Raw genomic sequence first — 19032 nt, forward strand, 5'->3', positions numbered from 1 at the left:
TTCCTGGAACATTTCCTCCCCAAGACAGCCTGCGTGCAGCATGAAAAACTGCCCCAGGTTTCCAGGAAGATTTATGCTCTCGTGTTATTAGTTGCCACTTTTGCCCCCTGCCCATACTGAAGTCCACACTGCGCAACAAATCCTCCCACAGTCTCCACCAGTTTTCAAGATTAAACAGCGCAACTGATTAAAAAATTGTATGCCCTCTAAGCAAATGGATTGAGTGTGTGTGTGTGGAAGGGGAGGAAATACTGACCCACTCAGGGGCTAATTCTCAACTGTGGAATTAATAAAGAAGCTTGACTGATTACATTGATTGGATGTTGAGCTAGATAAGGGATAGCTTGTGGGGGACTCTGCTGACCAGAACTACTAGAGGAGAAATGTTAAACAATATTGCACAGAATCAACATTTACAGATGCAATCTGAATTACCCACCGCCTGCAGACTAGCCTCCCTCCCTCTCTCCACCCGTCTCTGCAGAGAGTTTGTGCCAAACTGAATGTGCAGATTGATTTCTGCAGATCATCTCTCCCTATTGTCTACCTCTGTTGTGACTTGCCCTACTTAGAAGTTTACAGCTGCCTTGGCCACTTGCAAGTGACCCTGCATGACAAGAAACGGGAAGGCTTACGGGAAGGTCCCACAAGAAGGAACTAACTTGCTCAGGCCCCAACAGCAAAGTGGCAACAGTATATTGCATGTGTGAGCATGGACTAATCATCACTTTTCCCATTCATTTTCTTTCACAGTTATGAATTGGCATTCTCCAAGCACCCAAGGAAGCATCCAAGGAAGCATGCAAGGAATGAATGAAAAACACTTACCCCCCCCAAAAAAAACAGTAGTCATAATAAAATCCCCCCTGTCAACTTTCATAGAATCATAGAATCATAGAATAATACAGTTAGAAGGGACCTCATGGGTCATCTAGTCCAACCCCCTGCACTATCCTGCACTGATCCTGCGTTGAGCGGGGGGGTTGGATTAGATGGCCTGTATGGCCCCTTCCAACTCTATGATTCTATGATTCTACTATGCAAGACACTCACAGCCCTATCGCTCATCCACTGTAACCTGCCACCCCCTTAAGCCTTCACAGAATCAGCCTCTCTGTCAGATGGCTATACAGCCTCTGTTTAAAAATTTCCAAAGATGGAGAACCCACCATCTTCCAAGGAAGCCTGTTCCACTGAGAAACTGCTCTAACTGTCAGGAACTTCTTCTGGATTTTGAGACGGAATATCTTTTGAATTAATTTTATCCCATTGGTTCTGGTCCGTCCTTCCGGGGCAAGAGAGAACAATTCTACTCCATCCTCCATATGGCACCCTTTTAAATACTTGAAGATAGTTATCAATTCCCCTCTTAGTTGTCTCCTCTCCAAGCTTAGTTGTCTCCCCCATCTATATTGGTGTGTTTGGTTTTTCCTACCTAAATGCAGAACTTTACCTTTGTCCCTATTGAACTTTATTTTATTCATTTTAGCCCACTTCTCGAGCCTTTTAAATCAATGCAATGTTAAAAGATGGGCATCAACCAGGCTACCAGCTAGTGACAACTGAGTGCCCCTGAAATTAATGGATCAGGTTAGTTTCCAAATCTCACTTTAGCTCCATCAGGCCAACATAATATTTTCTGCTGAAAGGTAAATCACAGCTTCTGGTTTACAAATTATCCCTTAGTGCCTAATCTTTAACATTTAACAAGCTAGTATATAATTGGGGCTGAAACATTCACTAGAAGAAATGGCAGACCATGGTTTGCTGATGCATGGATATAGGTGGGGCTACTCTCACATGCACCCCTGACCAAGCCCAATTTTATCAGATCTTAGAAGCCACACAGGGTAACTTTTGAGTAGTATTTGGACGGGAAACCACCAAGGAAGTCCAGAGTCGCATCATAGAGGCAGGCAATGGGAAAAAACTTTCGTCTCTTCCCTTGAAAATCCCACTGGGTTGCCATAACTCAGCTGCAATCTGATGGAACGTTCTACCCCCACTATTTTCACACTCATGCTCCCTCTGCTTTTATGTAAAAGGTAAAAGGTAAAGGTATCCCCTGTGCAAGCACCGGGTCGTGTCTGACCCTTGGGGTGACGCCCTCTAGCGTTTTCATGGCAGACTCAATACGGGGTGGTTTGCCAGTGCCTTCCCCAGTCATTACCGTTTACCCCCCAGCAAGCTGGGTACTCATTTTACCGACCTCGGAAGGATGGAAGGCTGAGTCAACCTTGAGCCGGCTGCTGGGATCGAACTCCCAGCCTCATGGGCAAAGCTTTCAGACGGCTGCCTTACCACTCTGCGCCACAAGAGGCTCATCTGCTTTTATGTAGACAAACATAAAAGTGTGGTTTGCCACAAAACTGTGGTTTTGTAGCAAACCAGTTTTCCATTCCGTCTCAATGTGAAAAAAATACAGTTAACACTTTCCTGCAAACCAAAATTTCAAGGCAAAATCTGGAATACTGATTTGCAGGGAAAGGACACACTCTAATGTGCTGACTTAAATGCAACGGCAAATTGTGGTTTTCTGCAACACCATCTTTCACTGTACACGTTGGGATGGTGGAGCCCAGAGCTTTACATGAACTGAGTCACACAGCAAGAATAGCACAGTTTGCAGCTATGTCTGAACCATGTCTCCTCCTGCCTCTGCAGATTCAAGTGGGTGGGAAAGGCTTCATGGCATCCCTCACACCTGGGTATTCTTGAGGCCTGAACCTGAGATTGTCTGCTTGATAAGCAGACGCCTTAACACTAGGCCACGACTCCTCCCAGCTCTTCTCTGGCTCACTGACTGTTGTGGATCCTTTCATGGAATTCTTAATTTCTCAGGTCCCTTCTCCCCACTACTAGCTCCTTAAAAATGTGAACGCATTACACCCTGAGTTTTAGAGACAGAATAAATACGCGTTTGTTAATAAATGATACTTGTGTTTTACTTTGTTTTTGCTGCCTGGACCGCTTCGGGATTCTTCAGGTTCTGCTCCCAGGGTAGCTTCCCACAAATCCACTGCAGCATACAGTAGCCCAGGATTTCAAGGTCCCCTCGTCTGGATGGCGCTAAACAAAGCAAGAGTTTCAAAGGAGAGAGGGGAAATGAACATTAAGAAGGGGTTTCTTCCCCCCCCCCCCACATCCCTTTTCTTTTTTCGTTCCTGGAGAAACAGAAACGGTTGTGGCTTAAAGCTATAGCGAGATGAAACAAGGAAAACTCTGCGGTGTTTGTTCAGCTGTCCCAAGAACTCCGAATGGCCGGGCTTTTTGGCAACAGCCCACAGACAGGCTACGATTTGTTGCCGCTGAGAGGCGAGGGTCACTTTCCTCACCTCCTCAGACTTCATCCTTCCCTCAGCTTTGGCCTGTCACATGAACTTGATCCCCGTGGCCTCTGACATGATCCAGACAGCCCATAACCCGGCACCAACACTTTCTCCAAGAGCCAGGCAGTAAAACAAAGAAATAAATGTCTGCTGCTAAATTGCTAACACATGTTCCAGGAAGTCCATGGGGTCCACACTGGTCATGCAGAGACCCTTCGAGAGCAGACTAAACAGAGATGGCCTTTCCTACTCCGCTAAACAAGAGCGCTTTGAAAGCAGATGGCAGGGCAACACTGCCCTCTAGTGGCTGTGAGCACTTCAATGCCTCTCTCTGCACAGAGAAGAGTTTTCTTGTCTGGGCTGAAATGACACTGCCCCCCCCCCCCCCGGCTTTTTCAAGTGAAACTTTTTGTTAAATTTAAATCTGGATTTATTTCCAAATCATTCAAAAAGCACAGTGTTTACATTTTGCAGTCAATGCTGGCTGACTTTGCCAACTTATTGAGTTACACAGACAAATGCAACTCTGTCCTTTGTCTCGTTCCGCCCCCCCCCCCCTTTTGACAACAGCCAAAATGTCCATTACAGGCAGATAACTGAAAACCACACAGAAAGGGCAAAGGTCATGAGGACAGGATGTGGGCCAGAGAGACGCCTAATGTAACCCAAGAGCCCTGTTACCAATGGCCATTTCTAACTTCATTGTTGAAGACAGGATTCTGCACTTCTGCAGTATGTGTTTGTATCTTGTTTGACTTTGTTAAAAAATGACAAAGACTGCTGGCTGAAAATGCATTGAACAAATGAACTCTGAACAAGGAAGTAGAGGTTAGTAATGAAGGGAGCTTTTGTAAAAACTAAACTTGCTATCTCTCATAATAATTTGCATCCTGTATTAAGAATAAAAGATTTATTCAGGGGAAGAAAAGCAGAGAAGTGCCAGAGAATTACATCGTTCTAGACTGAGGCCCTTAACCTGACAGGTATTGGATTATGAACTTTCAATAAAGGAATTCCAAAAGAGGCCCTTGACATACTTTTTAATTTACCAAAGTCAGCTCCTTGGGAGTCTAGCAAATGGCTATCAGAACTCTGTTCCTACTTTTTCCTGCTACCCACCCACCTGCCAATCACATGATGAAAGGGCACACACATTCTCATACATTCCGTAAAATGGAAGATTTGTCTCTTCTAGAATCTGCCGTCTCTGTGATCGGTGAGTGTGTGTGTAGAATTATTGACCTGACTTTTGGCACCAAGGGGGTGTGCTGTCTGGACCTTGGATTTCCTCTCACCCTACTTCCATCCTTTGTCTTCCAGGTGAAATTCTCTGGGAGTTGTTTCAATGATATGTTTATGTCTCTGCACTGTTGTGTTTTTTTCTCAACTGTTTGACTAACAGTCTCTGACTCTTTCTTGAGTTTTGTGTAAATGTATGGCAGAGGGAGTTACACTGCTTTGGGGCCAGACTGGGATCTGTAAGAGAAACCGCTCCCTTCCAGGAATTGTGTCAAGATCGATAACCCTGCCTGCCTATAGGGAAGAGCTTTTTTTCAGAAGTAGAAACTGAACAACTGAGAAGGAAGATTCACAGTAAGAGAGAGAAACCTTCCATTCTTCAGTAATCTGGGGTTGGGCAGTATCAACTTCTGGGACATATAAAAACAGTATTCCCCAAGGAGAGAATGTCCCGTAGGACCCTTCTTCAGCAGGTAGCCTATGCTACTTTATCAATCCTGTAATGCCTGGTGAAGGAGTGGACATATCTCCAGGTGTCAAAGTTATATATGACTTCTAGGGAAGGAAAGGACCTGTAGGCTGCAGAGGTTGCTGCCCCTCTGCCGTAATGCCTGGAGGAGGGTCTAGAACAGGAGACTTGTAAATGAGAAGGATATAGCCTCTAACCAACCTACTAATGGTAGAAGTAGAGACTCTGTGCCCTAGGGAAGCCTTAGTGAAAGAGACACAAAAAGTCAATTCTAGGAAAGAACTTACTTCTATCAAGGTAGAAGCTCAGAGCTCTCTTAACATCAAAACCATGTTACTCCTTCTTCTGAGGGTGCTTGGGACAAGGGAAGAAGGAGGAGAGAATCAGGTCCTCTGACCTATGAAAGACAAAATTTACCTTTGGGATAAAGACCGCATCTGTACAGAGCACTATCATTATGGAAGACACAAGAGTTCTTTGTCCACAGAGAGAGCTCTAAATTCTGATACTCTCCCGGCTGGGGTGATACTGACCAGGAAGACATGGCCACTGGATCAAGTGGAGTCCGGGAGACAGCCTTGAGTACTACATTCAGAATCTATGTAGGGAAACAATGAACCTGAGATAGATGGACCAAGGAAGTGCCTAACCTCCTAACATTGAGAGAGCAACTGGGGAAATTCCTGGCCCAAAGATTGGAGACCCTGCAACTTGGGAGATCCTGGAGGGCAAAGACGCTGGAAGGAAGGAGCCTCACTGCTGTAAAAGCTTTTGATTCCTTCTGCAGCCAAATGAAAGTGCACAGGGCTGTGTGAGAAACAATGTCCTTCCCATTCCCTGCTTGATCTCCCCATGAAGAAAAAAAAGGAAGGACAAACCAAATAAATATTTACTGAGAAAACTTAGAAAATAGAACAGGAATCACGGTGCTCAAGCAGAGCACAGTCGACTATGCTTATCTGCCTTAAGGCCAGGCTGAAGACTGGGATCCAAGAGAGAAGCCCCTTCCCTCCATGAACTGCAAAAAGATGAGCAGCCCTCAGTATGAAAGAGTTTCTCCCAGAAGTTGAGAATGTCCCACCCCAGACCACTGCTGTTTAACTATGATGGTACAACAGGCCTTTTCTGATCTAGAAGGATGCCATTATATCCTGTACAAGTTTGTAACCATGTCCAAAGGGTCAGCTTCTAGGGAAACAATCTTTTGCACTGGCCATCCTGCTGTGGTTTCCCATGTGCTAGTATCTGCAACGAAAGTGGAGCAAAACGGTTCCATTCATGTTCACAAACTCCACACCTTCCCTTCAATTATGGCAGTCTTATCATTATATTTTAGCCCACCCTTCCAAAGTTGTTCAGGGCGGGTAACAACATTTATAAAACATGATATAAAATATGCTTAAACATTAACGTTATTAAACTAAATGCCCCCAATTAGTATTTCCAGACAGGGGGGAGTTGGCATCAGGAGCTGGTCTTTCTCTCGCCTGCTGGTGAGGCCAGCATTTATTTACGTTCATTACATTTCCCCTTTTGCATTCCCCCCCAACTCTGGAACCGATTTTGTTTGAAAAAGACAAAGCTCCAACTAACCCCCAGAGAAAAGTTGTCAGAATTATAATGAGCTATTCCTCCTCCCTCCACATTTCCCCTCCCCAATGGAGGGGGTAATTGATACGACGTAGTAAGTAATGCTAAATCATTTAGATTTCTGTAGCTAACCTACTGTTACTGGTCTTCAAGTTAAAGAGACCTCAGATACCCCAGTTCTTTACTGCTGTAGACTAAGTAGCTATACCAAAAATGGTTTTCTAGTTCAACACATTTTATACCCACCCACCTCATTTTTAATTTATTTAACAACCAGCACTTTCTAGATATTTTGAGAGGTCGCATGATCTCTAAAAGGGGGTACTGTTCTGTCCTTTGTTCACCGTCTCCCTCTCTCTCTCTCGTGCTTCCAACGACACACATACGAGGGATAAATATGGGAACCACCAAAACTGATAAGAGAAATTAAGTCTGCCTTTAGACAACTATGCCTACTGAATACAAAGTAAATAATTTCCTCTTATACGTATACAATTTAATGTAAAGGGACAAGGTCAAGGTCACAACCAAATACATTTTATGCGAATCTGTTTGCATTGCTTTTATCCTTCTGTATTTTCTTTAGATTATGTTTTAATACTTCTGCCATTTTAACAGAAATATATTTATTGGCAAATAATCAACTATTGTCATTATTGGAAACGATAATAGGTTCCCCCCTTCAATTAATCAAATCAGTGCCAAAGCTATGATTATCCTTCAATGATTATCTATATAAATAAATGTACTTTACCCAAACTAACTAGACCAAAAAGTCTGAAAGATATCTCCAGTAATTTAAGAACAATAAATCTGATGGGGCGGGGGGAAAGAAAACTATGTTGCTTTATTTTCAAGATGACATAAACCAAGCAACAATTATGATTATTTCAGTTCTGAAAAATCCAGCATCATCAGCCTATAATCTGTCACTTTTACAGGCTTATATTTTTCCCCAACAAAAAATTAAGACCCAATCTCTGATTTTGAATCAGACTGCATTTGATTTCTCTGCAGACAAATGCCTTTCCAACTGGTAATGCAAAAAGGAGACATGGTCTGCTCATTAACAACGTAATTCTCTGGCAACTGTTCTAAATCAAATAAATAATTCTGGGTAGGCACACAGTAAACAGTACACTAAGTAAATTTTAATATATATTTTAAACTTGTATATTTTTAGAGCTGATGTCTACCTTTATTACATCAAGGCATTTACAAGAATAACTAGCTTCACAGAAACATTCCCTACCCAATAATCCATTCTGACAGTCATGTCAGAACCAGGCATATTATTCTTATAGCAATTTAAAGGAGAGCTTGGGCAAACCAGGAAATGTGCTGAGGGAACTTGTACATGAAAATGCCAAGTGGCCCTCTCTTACAATGGCAACAGGAAATGATCATTGTGAACCAGGAGCTGAGCACTGGGGCTTTAGCAGTGCAACTCTAAATAGGGTTAACACCATTCTACGTCAACAGATTTAGAGAGGTGTAACTCTGCTTGGAGAGCCTCTTGTGGCGCAGAGTGGTAAGGCAGCCGTCTGAAAGCTCTGCCCATGAGGCTGGGAGTTCAATCCCAGCAGCCGGCTCAAGGTTGACTCAGCCTTCCATCCTTCCGAGGTCGGTAAAATGAGTACCCAGCTTGCTGGGGGGTAAACGGTAATGACTGGGGAAGGCACTGGCAAACCACCCCGTATTGAGTCTGCCATGAAAACGCTAGAGGGTGTCACCCCAAGGGTCAGACTTGACCCGGTGCTTGCACAGGGGATACCTTTACCTTTAACTCTGCTTGGAGTACAATGCAGAGCAAGCTGTGCATATTCTGCAATTACTCCATGCCAACACAAAGTTTGTAGATTTGGAAAAAGAATTCCCTATCTCAACAGATACCATCAGCTTTCAGGAAAATGGAACTGCAGGTAGCTCAGTGTAATTTCTGAAGCCAGGGCTTAAACTTCCAAAGGGCAAGGGCCACTTCACTACCATGCATCTCTCTTTCCATCTCACAATTCTTGGGTTATTTTTTAAGGGTAAAAAGGCTATAAATCAAACCACATGCAAAGACATGAAAACACCAGAAGCAGTGGGGGGGGGACCCACATGAATGGGGAATAACATTTTTATATATCAGAAGTTGGGTAAGCATCAGCAGAATCTGAGGGGACACTTACAGAGGCAAGGTGCCACCACAGAGAAGGTCCTGCCTCTAAGGGTAGGATACATAAGAAAGGCTTCACCAGAGAATATTAAAGCACAGGAAGGAATATGGTGAAAAATTATCCTTCTGCAAATCTCAGAGAATAAGCATGACTGATACATTTATACAAGTTGCATTAGTTCATTCTGAATTCCTATCCCCTGCCCAAGTACTGAGTATATATATGACCATGCATTCGGTCTTAGGATATGAAGAGAACGGATAATTCATGAAAGATTGAGGATTGCAAAATAATCCTTTAGAAATGGGTTGAACACAACAAGTAAAAAATACCTATACTCTAATTGGCCTCCTATCATTTCTCCTGATAGCTCCCTCTTGCAGATGACTTCCTAGGTTTCACTACCTGCTCCCCTTTAAGCCTAAATGCCAGGACTGAACCTAGAGTCTCACAGACAGCAACTCATAGAGCTCTACCAATGAGCTCCAGCCCCCAGGCAGCTTCCTCTGCGACCTCACTATAGGCAGCAGCTTAAATCAACACTGGTCCTTCTGACTAACAACAGCTAATTCCCAAGGAAGTTTGCTACTCTTTTAGGTATCATAAGACTCTTTGTTACACAAGTTCTTTAAGGGAAAGGCCAGTTGGAGAAGATACATCTAATAGTTGAAATACTGTATTCTGGCAGCACAGAAGGTTTTCAAACAGTGAGGCAGATCCAGACTACTATCACTGTTGAAGCCCAAAATACCACCAAACATCCCGTTTTTGGGGGAGAGGGGGCCCAGGTTTTCCAGGGGTGTTTGGGGCTGCTGCAAGAGAAGGAGGAGACAGGAAAATCGTACTCCACTGGTCAAAGTCCTTGCACCCACAGAAGTGCTAGTATGGTTTCAAGGCAGTGCCCTGGCTCAGAACTTTATCAGGGGTTCCTCAGTGAGGAAAAAAATAAATGTAAATACATTTCACTAAGACACAATTTCCCCAACATTTTACACTGATAAGGGTAGCCAACATAGTGAGTTTTTAGGGATATATATACATTTATTAGTAGGTCGCTTCAGTCAGTGTGAGGTAGTGGTTCAGTCAGTGTGAGGTAGTGGCAGACTCTAGTCTAGAGAACCGGGTTTGATTCCCCACTCCCTCACATGAAGCTTTCTGGTTGACCCTTGGCTAATCACAATTCTCTCAGAATTCTCTCAGTCCCACCTACTGTACAAAGTACCTTTTGTGGGGAGGGGACAAAGAGGTAATTGTAAGCCGCTTTGGACTCCTCAGAGAAAAAGCAGGGTTTAAAAGCCAGCTCTTCTTCTTCTACCCCAAATCCCCAGGGCCCTGCACTGTGTGGACCCTACAACATGAAAGCCAATGTTTTGATAAGAGTCAGTCAGCACACGGGTAAGGAGAAACTTCATGGGCACCCATATCTCAAAGTAAAATAACACACCTTCTTAGTATATGTGCTGCCAAAGCGAGCATAAATTACACACCTTTTGTTTGTTTGGTGAAATTTAGCTCCTTTCTACCACACATTTAGATAATGTGACTTTAAAAATATCATCCTCACAGAAAGTACCAGTACTTAGAATCATAGAGCTGGAAGGACCCTCCAGGGTCATCTAGTCCACCCCCCTGCACAACGCAGGAAACTCACAATTCCATGCCCAGATGATGTCCCCCCCCCGCCCCCCCAAAAATCCAGGATCATAAGCACACAGGGTTTCTACTGCCATAAGGGTAAAGAAGGATAATGACTTCTGCTTTTCATCTAGCCAGTTTGCGCACCGTCATCAGCAAAATTTATAAGCCGGAGTGAGGAAAGTACAGAGGCAGACTAAAATGGTGCCATGTCTAGCAAGGTCTCCACAAGAGATAAGGGAGGCTTACTAACTCCTGTGGGGGGCAGAGCAAGATGTTCTAGAACTGTCTCTTCTCCCTCCACCATGGAAGATCACGTCATGTAAACATTGTGAGATCACATCCCTGGGGAGGGAAAGGCAGACCGCATCACACTTCCTTTCAGAACGCATCTGAACTTGGAGCCTCAGAGACACACAGAGCTTGTATCCATGTGTGTTTCAGCCACTGCAACAGGACATATTCTGGCTAACGAACACATCAGAGTAGCTTTCATTTGCATTATTTGTGCATGCAATAAAATTCAGATCCTTTTTAAAATCCAAACTCCAATATAGCTATAAAGCACTTGAAGGAATGCACTTCAGCACAGCTTTGCCAAATTAATAAAGAATATTGAGATGTTGATTTCTGCCTCTCTCAGAGAAAGGAGCAAATCTGTTAACATTAACTATGTAATTTACTTGTTTAAAAGAATTGGACAGAAGGAGCGTTTTGACCCCCTTCCTCCCCCCCCCCCGCTCATACACACAGAGACAGAAATTTAATTCAGACAGTTCATATTCCTCTTATGTTCATCAATGATGGCAAATTAAAACTGGTCTGACGCACTTGGTGTGCAGAGCCTAGAGTATTTAAAAGAAGCTCAATACGTTAAGCGCAGTATATCTCCGGAGAAATTAGGTATTGACTGCATGCCTCAGTGAGTAGAAAATCTACAAAAATCCATATGGTACATTGATTCAAATATTACTTTTTAACACTACTAACAATGTAACAAATTTTTAAGAGGTATGCTTGACGTATGTATAACTCTCTTTAATTATCGAGGTACAAGCGGGGAAAACTCACACTATTTACACAAGGCAGTTTTCAAAATGCATGTTCAACGGGGTCTGGGCAGATTCTATGTTATACACAGAGAAAGAGAGAGAGAGAGAGAGAAACACTTAGACCATCACTTCAAATCATAAGACAATCAATTTGGGAAACCAAAGAGCGTGCTAATGAACATGCTAAACGTCCATTATTTATATAGTACACATTTCTTGGCTTTACAGGGGTCTTGACATCTGTTAGTGACATGGCAGGCTGTTATTCTGCTTTGAGAGCCTATGGTTCACCGTACTTGGGTCCTGAGAATGAGACCATGCCTCTACGGAGATCAGTCCAAAGCACTCAGCTGAACTCCTTTTAAAGAGGCACGCAGTGGAGGAGGAAAAGACAAAACCTCAAAGAATGTTCAGATCTCGGGACCAACCATGCCTCAGGTCCCTTTCGATGTTATACCATGTCAATTCACGTACCAGTGAGGTCACTTCTTAACGCCTAATGGGAGGACTAAGGACGCATGGAAGGAGGCAGAGTTACAGGCACATCTCACAGCAGCACAGTTCTTAAGAACAATGGCAAGGGCCATGTAATGGATTCTTCCCCCCATGCACCTCAGCAGAGCATGAACAAGAATTCCAAGGTAACACTGGGAGAGCACAAGGTCAAGACTGGCAGGTGTCACTAGACCAGGGATTGTCAAACTATGCCTTCTCCAGATGCTCATTGACTACAATTCCCATGAGCCTCTGCCGGCACATTCTCACTTGTGTCAGTTAAAAGCTCCACGGAAAATTAGGCTTGCACATACAATAGCTAGTGCCACAATACAACTACCTTTGAAACACAGCACGAGAAGCATGGAATACAACACCTTTCTCTTCTGAAGCCTTTAGATCTGCTTGCATTTATACAGCTTGCAGAATCCAGCTTTTAATTTTTTTCTGATGAAGATTCCCCAGACTGCTCTGTCACATAATTTCAATTTCTTATTTTAGCATGGGAGGCACAGTGTTCACAGGTATGCCTTTGAGAGCCCTCTGGAAAATATCACACACAGAGGAAGAAACACACTCTGTGTTGTGCTGTAGGCTAAGAAACATGGTACCCTTGAAAATGAAAGCTGAAAAAGACTATATAGAAACCACTATTGCCAAATTGCAATCAGCTTTAAAAATGGCAGCCCTCTCTCTGTACCTTTGATTGTCTAGGGAGAATCAGAGACAGCAAGTCCCCCCACAGCGATCAAGGACAACCTGTCCACAGTGGTGGTGCTGCTCATTAGGACTCTGCTTCTCTGCTAAATGTCTCACCTTGGTAGATTCTAAAGCAACTCCTCTTAAAGGGCCAAGCTATTAAAAGACACCAGCTGTGCACCAAAGGGAACGTGCGGTCTTGCACCAGTGAGACTTCCCGTAATCTTCTCCAAGAAGGGAAACTTCACAGACAAGAGTGGTATGTCCTTCTCAAAATGTTTACCTAGCAAATATCTATTCTGCCATTCTTGGCACAACTCCTAAAAGGGGGCTCACAAGAATATCTAGCTCTGGCACAGAAGTAAGAGATCCTAAGGATTTCACAGGGTTTTTTTTTTTAAATAAAATGTTTCTAGCTCTCATGACTATGGACCAGCTGCCTGGAAGCAGTAAAGTCAAGCAATTGGTCAAGAATGCAGTGGCCAGGGTCCTCACAGCAACACCATGGAGGTCCAACATGTGGCCCATCCTCCAACAACTGCGCTGGCTACGAGTAGAATTCTGGATCAGGCTGAAGGTCTCCCAGAGCAGATCAGAACTAAAACACTTCCACAGGGGCTGCAAGAGGGAGCTCCTCCAACAGGCATTTGGTTTAGGTCGACTAAAACTATACAACACCTACTGGATTCCAACCCCCCTTCCCTTGTACCCATATGAAAGATCTGACCAGCCATGGGCTTATTAGATTGTTAACTGTTGGAATGTTATCCTCTGTTTGTTGTTATTATTATTGTTACCTTCTACCTTTGTTCACTCAGTTTAATGTACTGTTCTACTACGTTCTATGTGAACCGCCCCGAGCCTTAGGGGAGGGTGGTATACAAATGTAATAAATAAAATAAAATAAATAACATGCCTACATCTCCTGCATTAAATAGACCCGCAGAGAACGCATTATGGAAACAGGGTTCATTTCTACTCCATTTTATCACAGAATGTAGATCTGAATGGTTTGAATATCCTGCCCTAGCCTTATTTCAACGCTCGTTCCTTCACCGCCAACACAGCAAGAGCTCTGATGCCATCCAAACAGCAGCCTCCGCTTGCCGTTTTTCACCCGATAATTCCTGTATTAATGGAGAAAGTGCATTTCACAGGCCCGGCATGCCTGTAGCCAAAGAGCTCACAGCATCAGTGGATTTAACAGATTTCTATCATCCTTATCCCATGGTAGGGGTCAGGAACTGCTTGCCCATTACGGCCTCTTTACTCCTAAAACATTTCCAGCAGGTCAAGCAGTGCAATTGTCTCAGCGTCAGAGACGCCCGGAGTCCCATTTCATTTTTCCTAATGACCAGCCCTAAATGACTGCAGGTCTTAACAGTGCTGGCAAATTATCAAGGCCTCTACATTACATGGTCAATGGTCCTTTTAATAGAAAAAGCAATAATATATAGTTGTTTGTGCCAAGTAAAACTCGTTAGAAAGTATTAGTTTAAGATAACAGTTCAGCAGCTATTAACCGTTCGCAAATGTTTGTAGATTCTCTCTACTAAAAATGGGCAACAGAAGGTGGAGGGAAGGGGAAGACTTTTAGAAATCCTGATCCTTTCGGTATACAAGTTTTCTTCTCACACCATGCTTGACAGAGTGGGGCAATAGTTCAATAGGAGAACCGGTGCTCTGCAAATGGTCCCTGGTTCAATCCCTGGCATTTCCAAATAAAGGACCTGAAGTAAAAAGACGGAGACCCCTTTAATGGAAAGCCACTATCAGTTGAAAAAGAACACACTGGCTACATGGACCAATAGTCTGACTTGGTTCATGGCAGCAGTTCCCCAACCAAAATTTCAACAAAGCCAAAGCTAGGAAATGGGGGCAAACCCAAAGTGGGCAACTAGGTGCAGAGAAAACAGAGAGTCTCCTATAGAACTAAATTAAAGGTTTGATGGAAAAACAGAGCTCTGAAGAAGGATCAGAAGGAAGGTGGACTCCCATAGTCATTTGGGGAGTGAGTTGCAGGCAACATGCAAAGGAGGCTGAAAAATCTCAAGTTAACAAAAGTTTGGCAATAATCACTGGTATTTTTTCACACTAGCATAACATTAGAATTGACTTTTTGTCTTGCTGACATAGCAACTAAGAAAGTCGTGTTGCATTGACCATATTGATTGCAAGCAATGCAGCCAGCCATCGGGGGGAGGGGGACACACCGTGCCATATATTTCCAATATTGACCTTCCACTCCCTTTTTTATGGCTCCATGGGCCTTCTATTGAATTTGGACTGCAGTGTAATAAACAGCTGAGGTTTAATTAATGGTAAATGAATACAAGACACAGGTTATGACTTTAACTAATTAGGGAATTGTTGAATTAAGTCTGCCTTGGAATGCAAGGCAGTACAATCGATATCCAATAAAAGGACTATGTATGTAATTTACCTGCAAATGTGTTTCCAATACCGTCAAAGTGAGTTTAAATAAGTAAGATATATGAAAGGCTACTGGGGGGGAGGTTTTTTTGGGAAAAAGTTAACACTTTACACAGTTTGCAACAGGATACCTTGAGATATTTAGTGCAGCAAACATAATTAAGAGTCATCTGGCTGCAGAGCACAGTATACGGGAGTTGGAAAAGGCTAACACCTAAGTGGACTCCTGACATCCTTGCAGTGGAAGTTGAGGGACTGGCCAAGTCTGGAAACAACAAGAGAAGGCTGCTTCCCAGTGCCAATTTGACCTGTGCTTGCTCTGTGCGTTGAACAGGCTGGTAGGGTGCAATGCTACTCCACCTGGAGAACTGTACAGCTCACACCTACAACCTGGAGAACTGTATAGCACAGACATCTATAGACTCCATAGGGGATCTATGGTGGGTGCAAGTTAATCACTTGGAGTCTTCCTAATGGGAACTCAAGGAGCTTCATATGACACCAACCCCGCTATGATTATATGATTTCAAAAGTGTTCCAAGTTGATTTCTAAAGCCCTGATGTTTTTGCTCAGACTTGGAACTGCAATCATGTCAAGGTTTGATGTACCAATTAAAGGATGTCACTTGGTTTAGGTGATCTTCTTGTTACTACAAAAACCCAGCAGGGTATGGCGGTTAGAGCAGGGGTAGTCAACCTGTGGTCCTCCAGATGTTCATGGACTACAATCCTGGCAAATCCTGGCAGGGGCTCATGGGAATTGTAGTCCATGAACATCTGGAGGGCCACAGGTTGACTACCCCTGGGTTAGAGGACAAGGATCTAGGGAGACTCAGGCTTGAATCCCATTATAGCACAGAAGCTTGCAGGGCGATGTTGGGCTAGTCATATAATCTCAGCCTGACCTATATCACAAGGTTGTTTTTTTATTTATTTAAAATATTTTAATGCTGCCTTTCCTCTCAAGTGCGATCCCCAAGGTAGCAAATTTCTGAACCATTTCATTTAGATAGCATTTAAAATAAAGAACATATAAAATATTTGAACAATTCAATAAAACAGAAATGGACACAGATAACACTGCCAGGGAGAGGGCCAATAACTATTAGCAGGGAGATGTTAAAATCTTCACCCACTGGCAGAAGACAACGGTCAACAGAGACAGACCAAGTTTCTTGGGGAGGGCGTTCCAAAGTTCCATTACCACAACCAAGAAGGCCTGTCCTTGGATTGCCATCCATCTAGCTTCAGATGGAAGGGACACCCAAAGCAGGGCCTGTGAAGACATATGAGGTAGGCTCATATGTCAGTCGGTGGTCCTTCAGCTATGCTGGCCCAGAAGTCATATAGGGCTTTAATTTGCAGACTGGGCCAGGAAGCAAATTGGGAGACAGCATAAGTGAAACAAGACTGGGGTGATACAGTCCCCACAACCCTCTCCTGTTGAAATTCTGGTTGCAGGACTCTGTACCAACTGAAACCTTGGGACACTCCTCAGGAAAGGTACTATGTAAAGCAGATGGAAGGGACGCTCTGGCTCACTAGTCAAAGCTGGTGAGATGCACCTCTGGCCAGTGCTACTGCCTGTTTATCCAACAGGAGTTCTGGTTCCAAAAGCACACCCATCTACAAACCTGTTCCTTTAGGTGGGGTTCAACCCCATCCGGAACAGGAGACATCCCAATTCCTGAGTTAAATCTTTTCCCGCTGTTTTACACCTGTTTTTACCAATATTACGTTTCAGATAGTTAACTTTCACCCATTCCAGAACTCCCTCCCCGTAATCTGACTGAAGGACAGGAGGCGAGAACGTTGCAAGCCACTTTGGGTACACATCTGGGACAAAGTAGAGTATGAGGTAGATAAGATGCCAAAAAGTACACGCATTTTGACTAACAGGTTAGGGGAAGAATATTATTTGCACAATACTTTACAACGCTGGCCTCATTCACTCTCACAAACCTGCAAATGTATCCATGCATTTGCATTTCACAGCACACTGATGTATGAAGCCATTCTTGGACCTGGCCATTCCCCAGTGTGAAAATGTGCAAAGAAGCTGCAACCAAATTCAAGGCACTATAGGAATAACCACAAAGCTGTAATTTTTTCCCATGTACAATCGTCTTGAGAGACAGACACACAGAACAAAGACAACCACTTCTTGCTAGAGAGGCTGTGGATGCCTGGAACAAAAGGCCAAGTGATAGACTGGTGACTTTGTGGGATACCCCAAGCCCCCCCCCCCCCCGCAGGAGTTGAGACTAAGAGAACACAGAAGTCCTTGGAGCTACAAAACAGGAAATATCATCAGGCTCATCTGATAGACAGAACAATGATCATGACAGCCTACAGCAACCATATCCCAATGATCAGCAGGTCCAGTGGCACAAGGAATCGTCATCTAACCTACAGAACTCCCAACTAACCCCCCACAGTATGTTACAACAAAGCATATTCACAGGTCACATTTATGGAGGAGGGAGTCTTGCCTTGCAGCCCTAGTTGGAATTTACTCTGCTTTATACTGCATCCTCCTTTGCCACAGGGGGATAACCACATTGATCCAGGCAGGACAGGAGGCCACCACACAGGGGCACATAAAGTTGCACTGAAATCCACAGCTATTCAGGTTATGCTGCACGCGGCCCGACTGCACGTTTATTCTGAAATGTCTGGAAGAGGGGGGAAGGGGGGAGAGTAAAAGAAAAACGTACCTACTCCCTTGTGGGCATCTAAGCTGGTAAACTCTATTGTCCCATTATGGCCCTTTCTAGGATTTTCCCGATACTCTTTGTGGTTCCCATTGGGACAATATCTGTAGGCGAGTCCATAATCTGCAAGATAAACCTGGAAGACACGAACAGAAAAAAAATGAGTAATGCTGCTTTTGTCCTCTGAAAAGTATAACCTTTCTAATTAAGCCGGAGGAAAATGGTGGTTTAAGGACATTCCAAAATCTGCATTTTATTAATCCAAATGGCAACTCAGGATAAAATATATACTTCTGGGGGCTGTAACATCTACCCTAACCCCCCCCCTTCTCAATGGTCTGTCTCCTATACCCCATCATATTTCAGAGTACAATAGGATTTCAGCCTATTTTGTTCCTAAGCTCTCTTCTCTCCAGGTGGGCATCTAGACATCATAAAGTGCAATATGTCTTTTATCTGTCTTCATGCTGCTTATGGGACCCCTTCTCCTCCTTACTAAACACACTCACACACACAGACACGACAGATCCAATCTTTCAACAGCCAGCCCTTCTACAAGTTCATAACAGCCATGGTTACAGAAAAGAGACGAAAAAGTTTCACAAACAGTGACTCACATACTAATTTATGGGGGGGGGGGGATGGAGGCTGTATGCTTCCCGCAAGGCCTTCAGAAGGATCTGGGATACACATCTTCCCTGAAATGAGCAGCCTGTTGTCCAGAAAAGGCAGCTACCTGCCATTAGGTTTACAACATCTGAATCTGACAGATTTTTAAATGGTACTGAAGAAAGGGTTGCACTGGGAGATCTCCCACTATTACAACTGATCTCCAGTTCCTATGGAGAAAATGGCTGTTCTGGCGGGTGGATCCTATGGCATCATACACCGCTGAGGGGTCCTTGCCTTCCCCAAACCTGAGCCTTCCTAGGCTGCACCCCAAAACCTCCAGATATTTCCCAACCAAGAACTGGCAGCTTCAAGGTGGTGGTAAGTCTGTAGCAAAACCAGCTAATGTGCTACAGCCTTTCCCCTTCACCCACTTACCCTTCTTTCCATATTTAACAGGTCTGCATACTGAACAAGTCAGCTGTGCATGTGGGGGGGGGGGCATTTATCAAGGTATTATTCAACAAGTCACTGGAACACTAGGCAAGCTCTACAAAAGGCAGGGAACAGACAGCTTCCTTACCATTTCACTTTAGAGCCCAATGC

The 19032-nt window shown here is 43.9% G+C and overlaps 1 protein-coding gene across 2 annotated transcripts in view; it reads right to left on the reverse strand.

Moving 5' to 3' along the window:
* The window catches only part of VRK2 (VRK serine/threonine kinase 2), a 63188-nt gene that overhangs the window by 16569 nt on the left and 27587 nt on the right, over positions 1 to 19032 (reverse strand). For both annotated transcript variants that reach the window (XM_077333323.1, XM_077333332.1), the window contains 2 exons: positions 17821 to 17953; positions 2949 to 3069 (listed from right to left, as the gene is read on the reverse strand). In XM_077333323.1, the coding sequence (XP_077189438.1) occupies positions 2949 to 3069; positions 17821 to 17953 (254 nt within the window). The remainder of the gene's footprint in view (positions 1 to 2948; positions 3070 to 17820; positions 17954 to 19032) is intronic.

Source organism: Paroedura picta, chromosome 1 (assembly GCF_049243985.1).
Source record: "Paroedura picta isolate Pp20150507F chromosome 1, Ppicta_v3.0, whole genome shotgun sequence".
NCBI lineage: Eukaryota > Metazoa > Chordata > Lepidosauria > Squamata > Gekkonidae > Paroedura > Paroedura picta.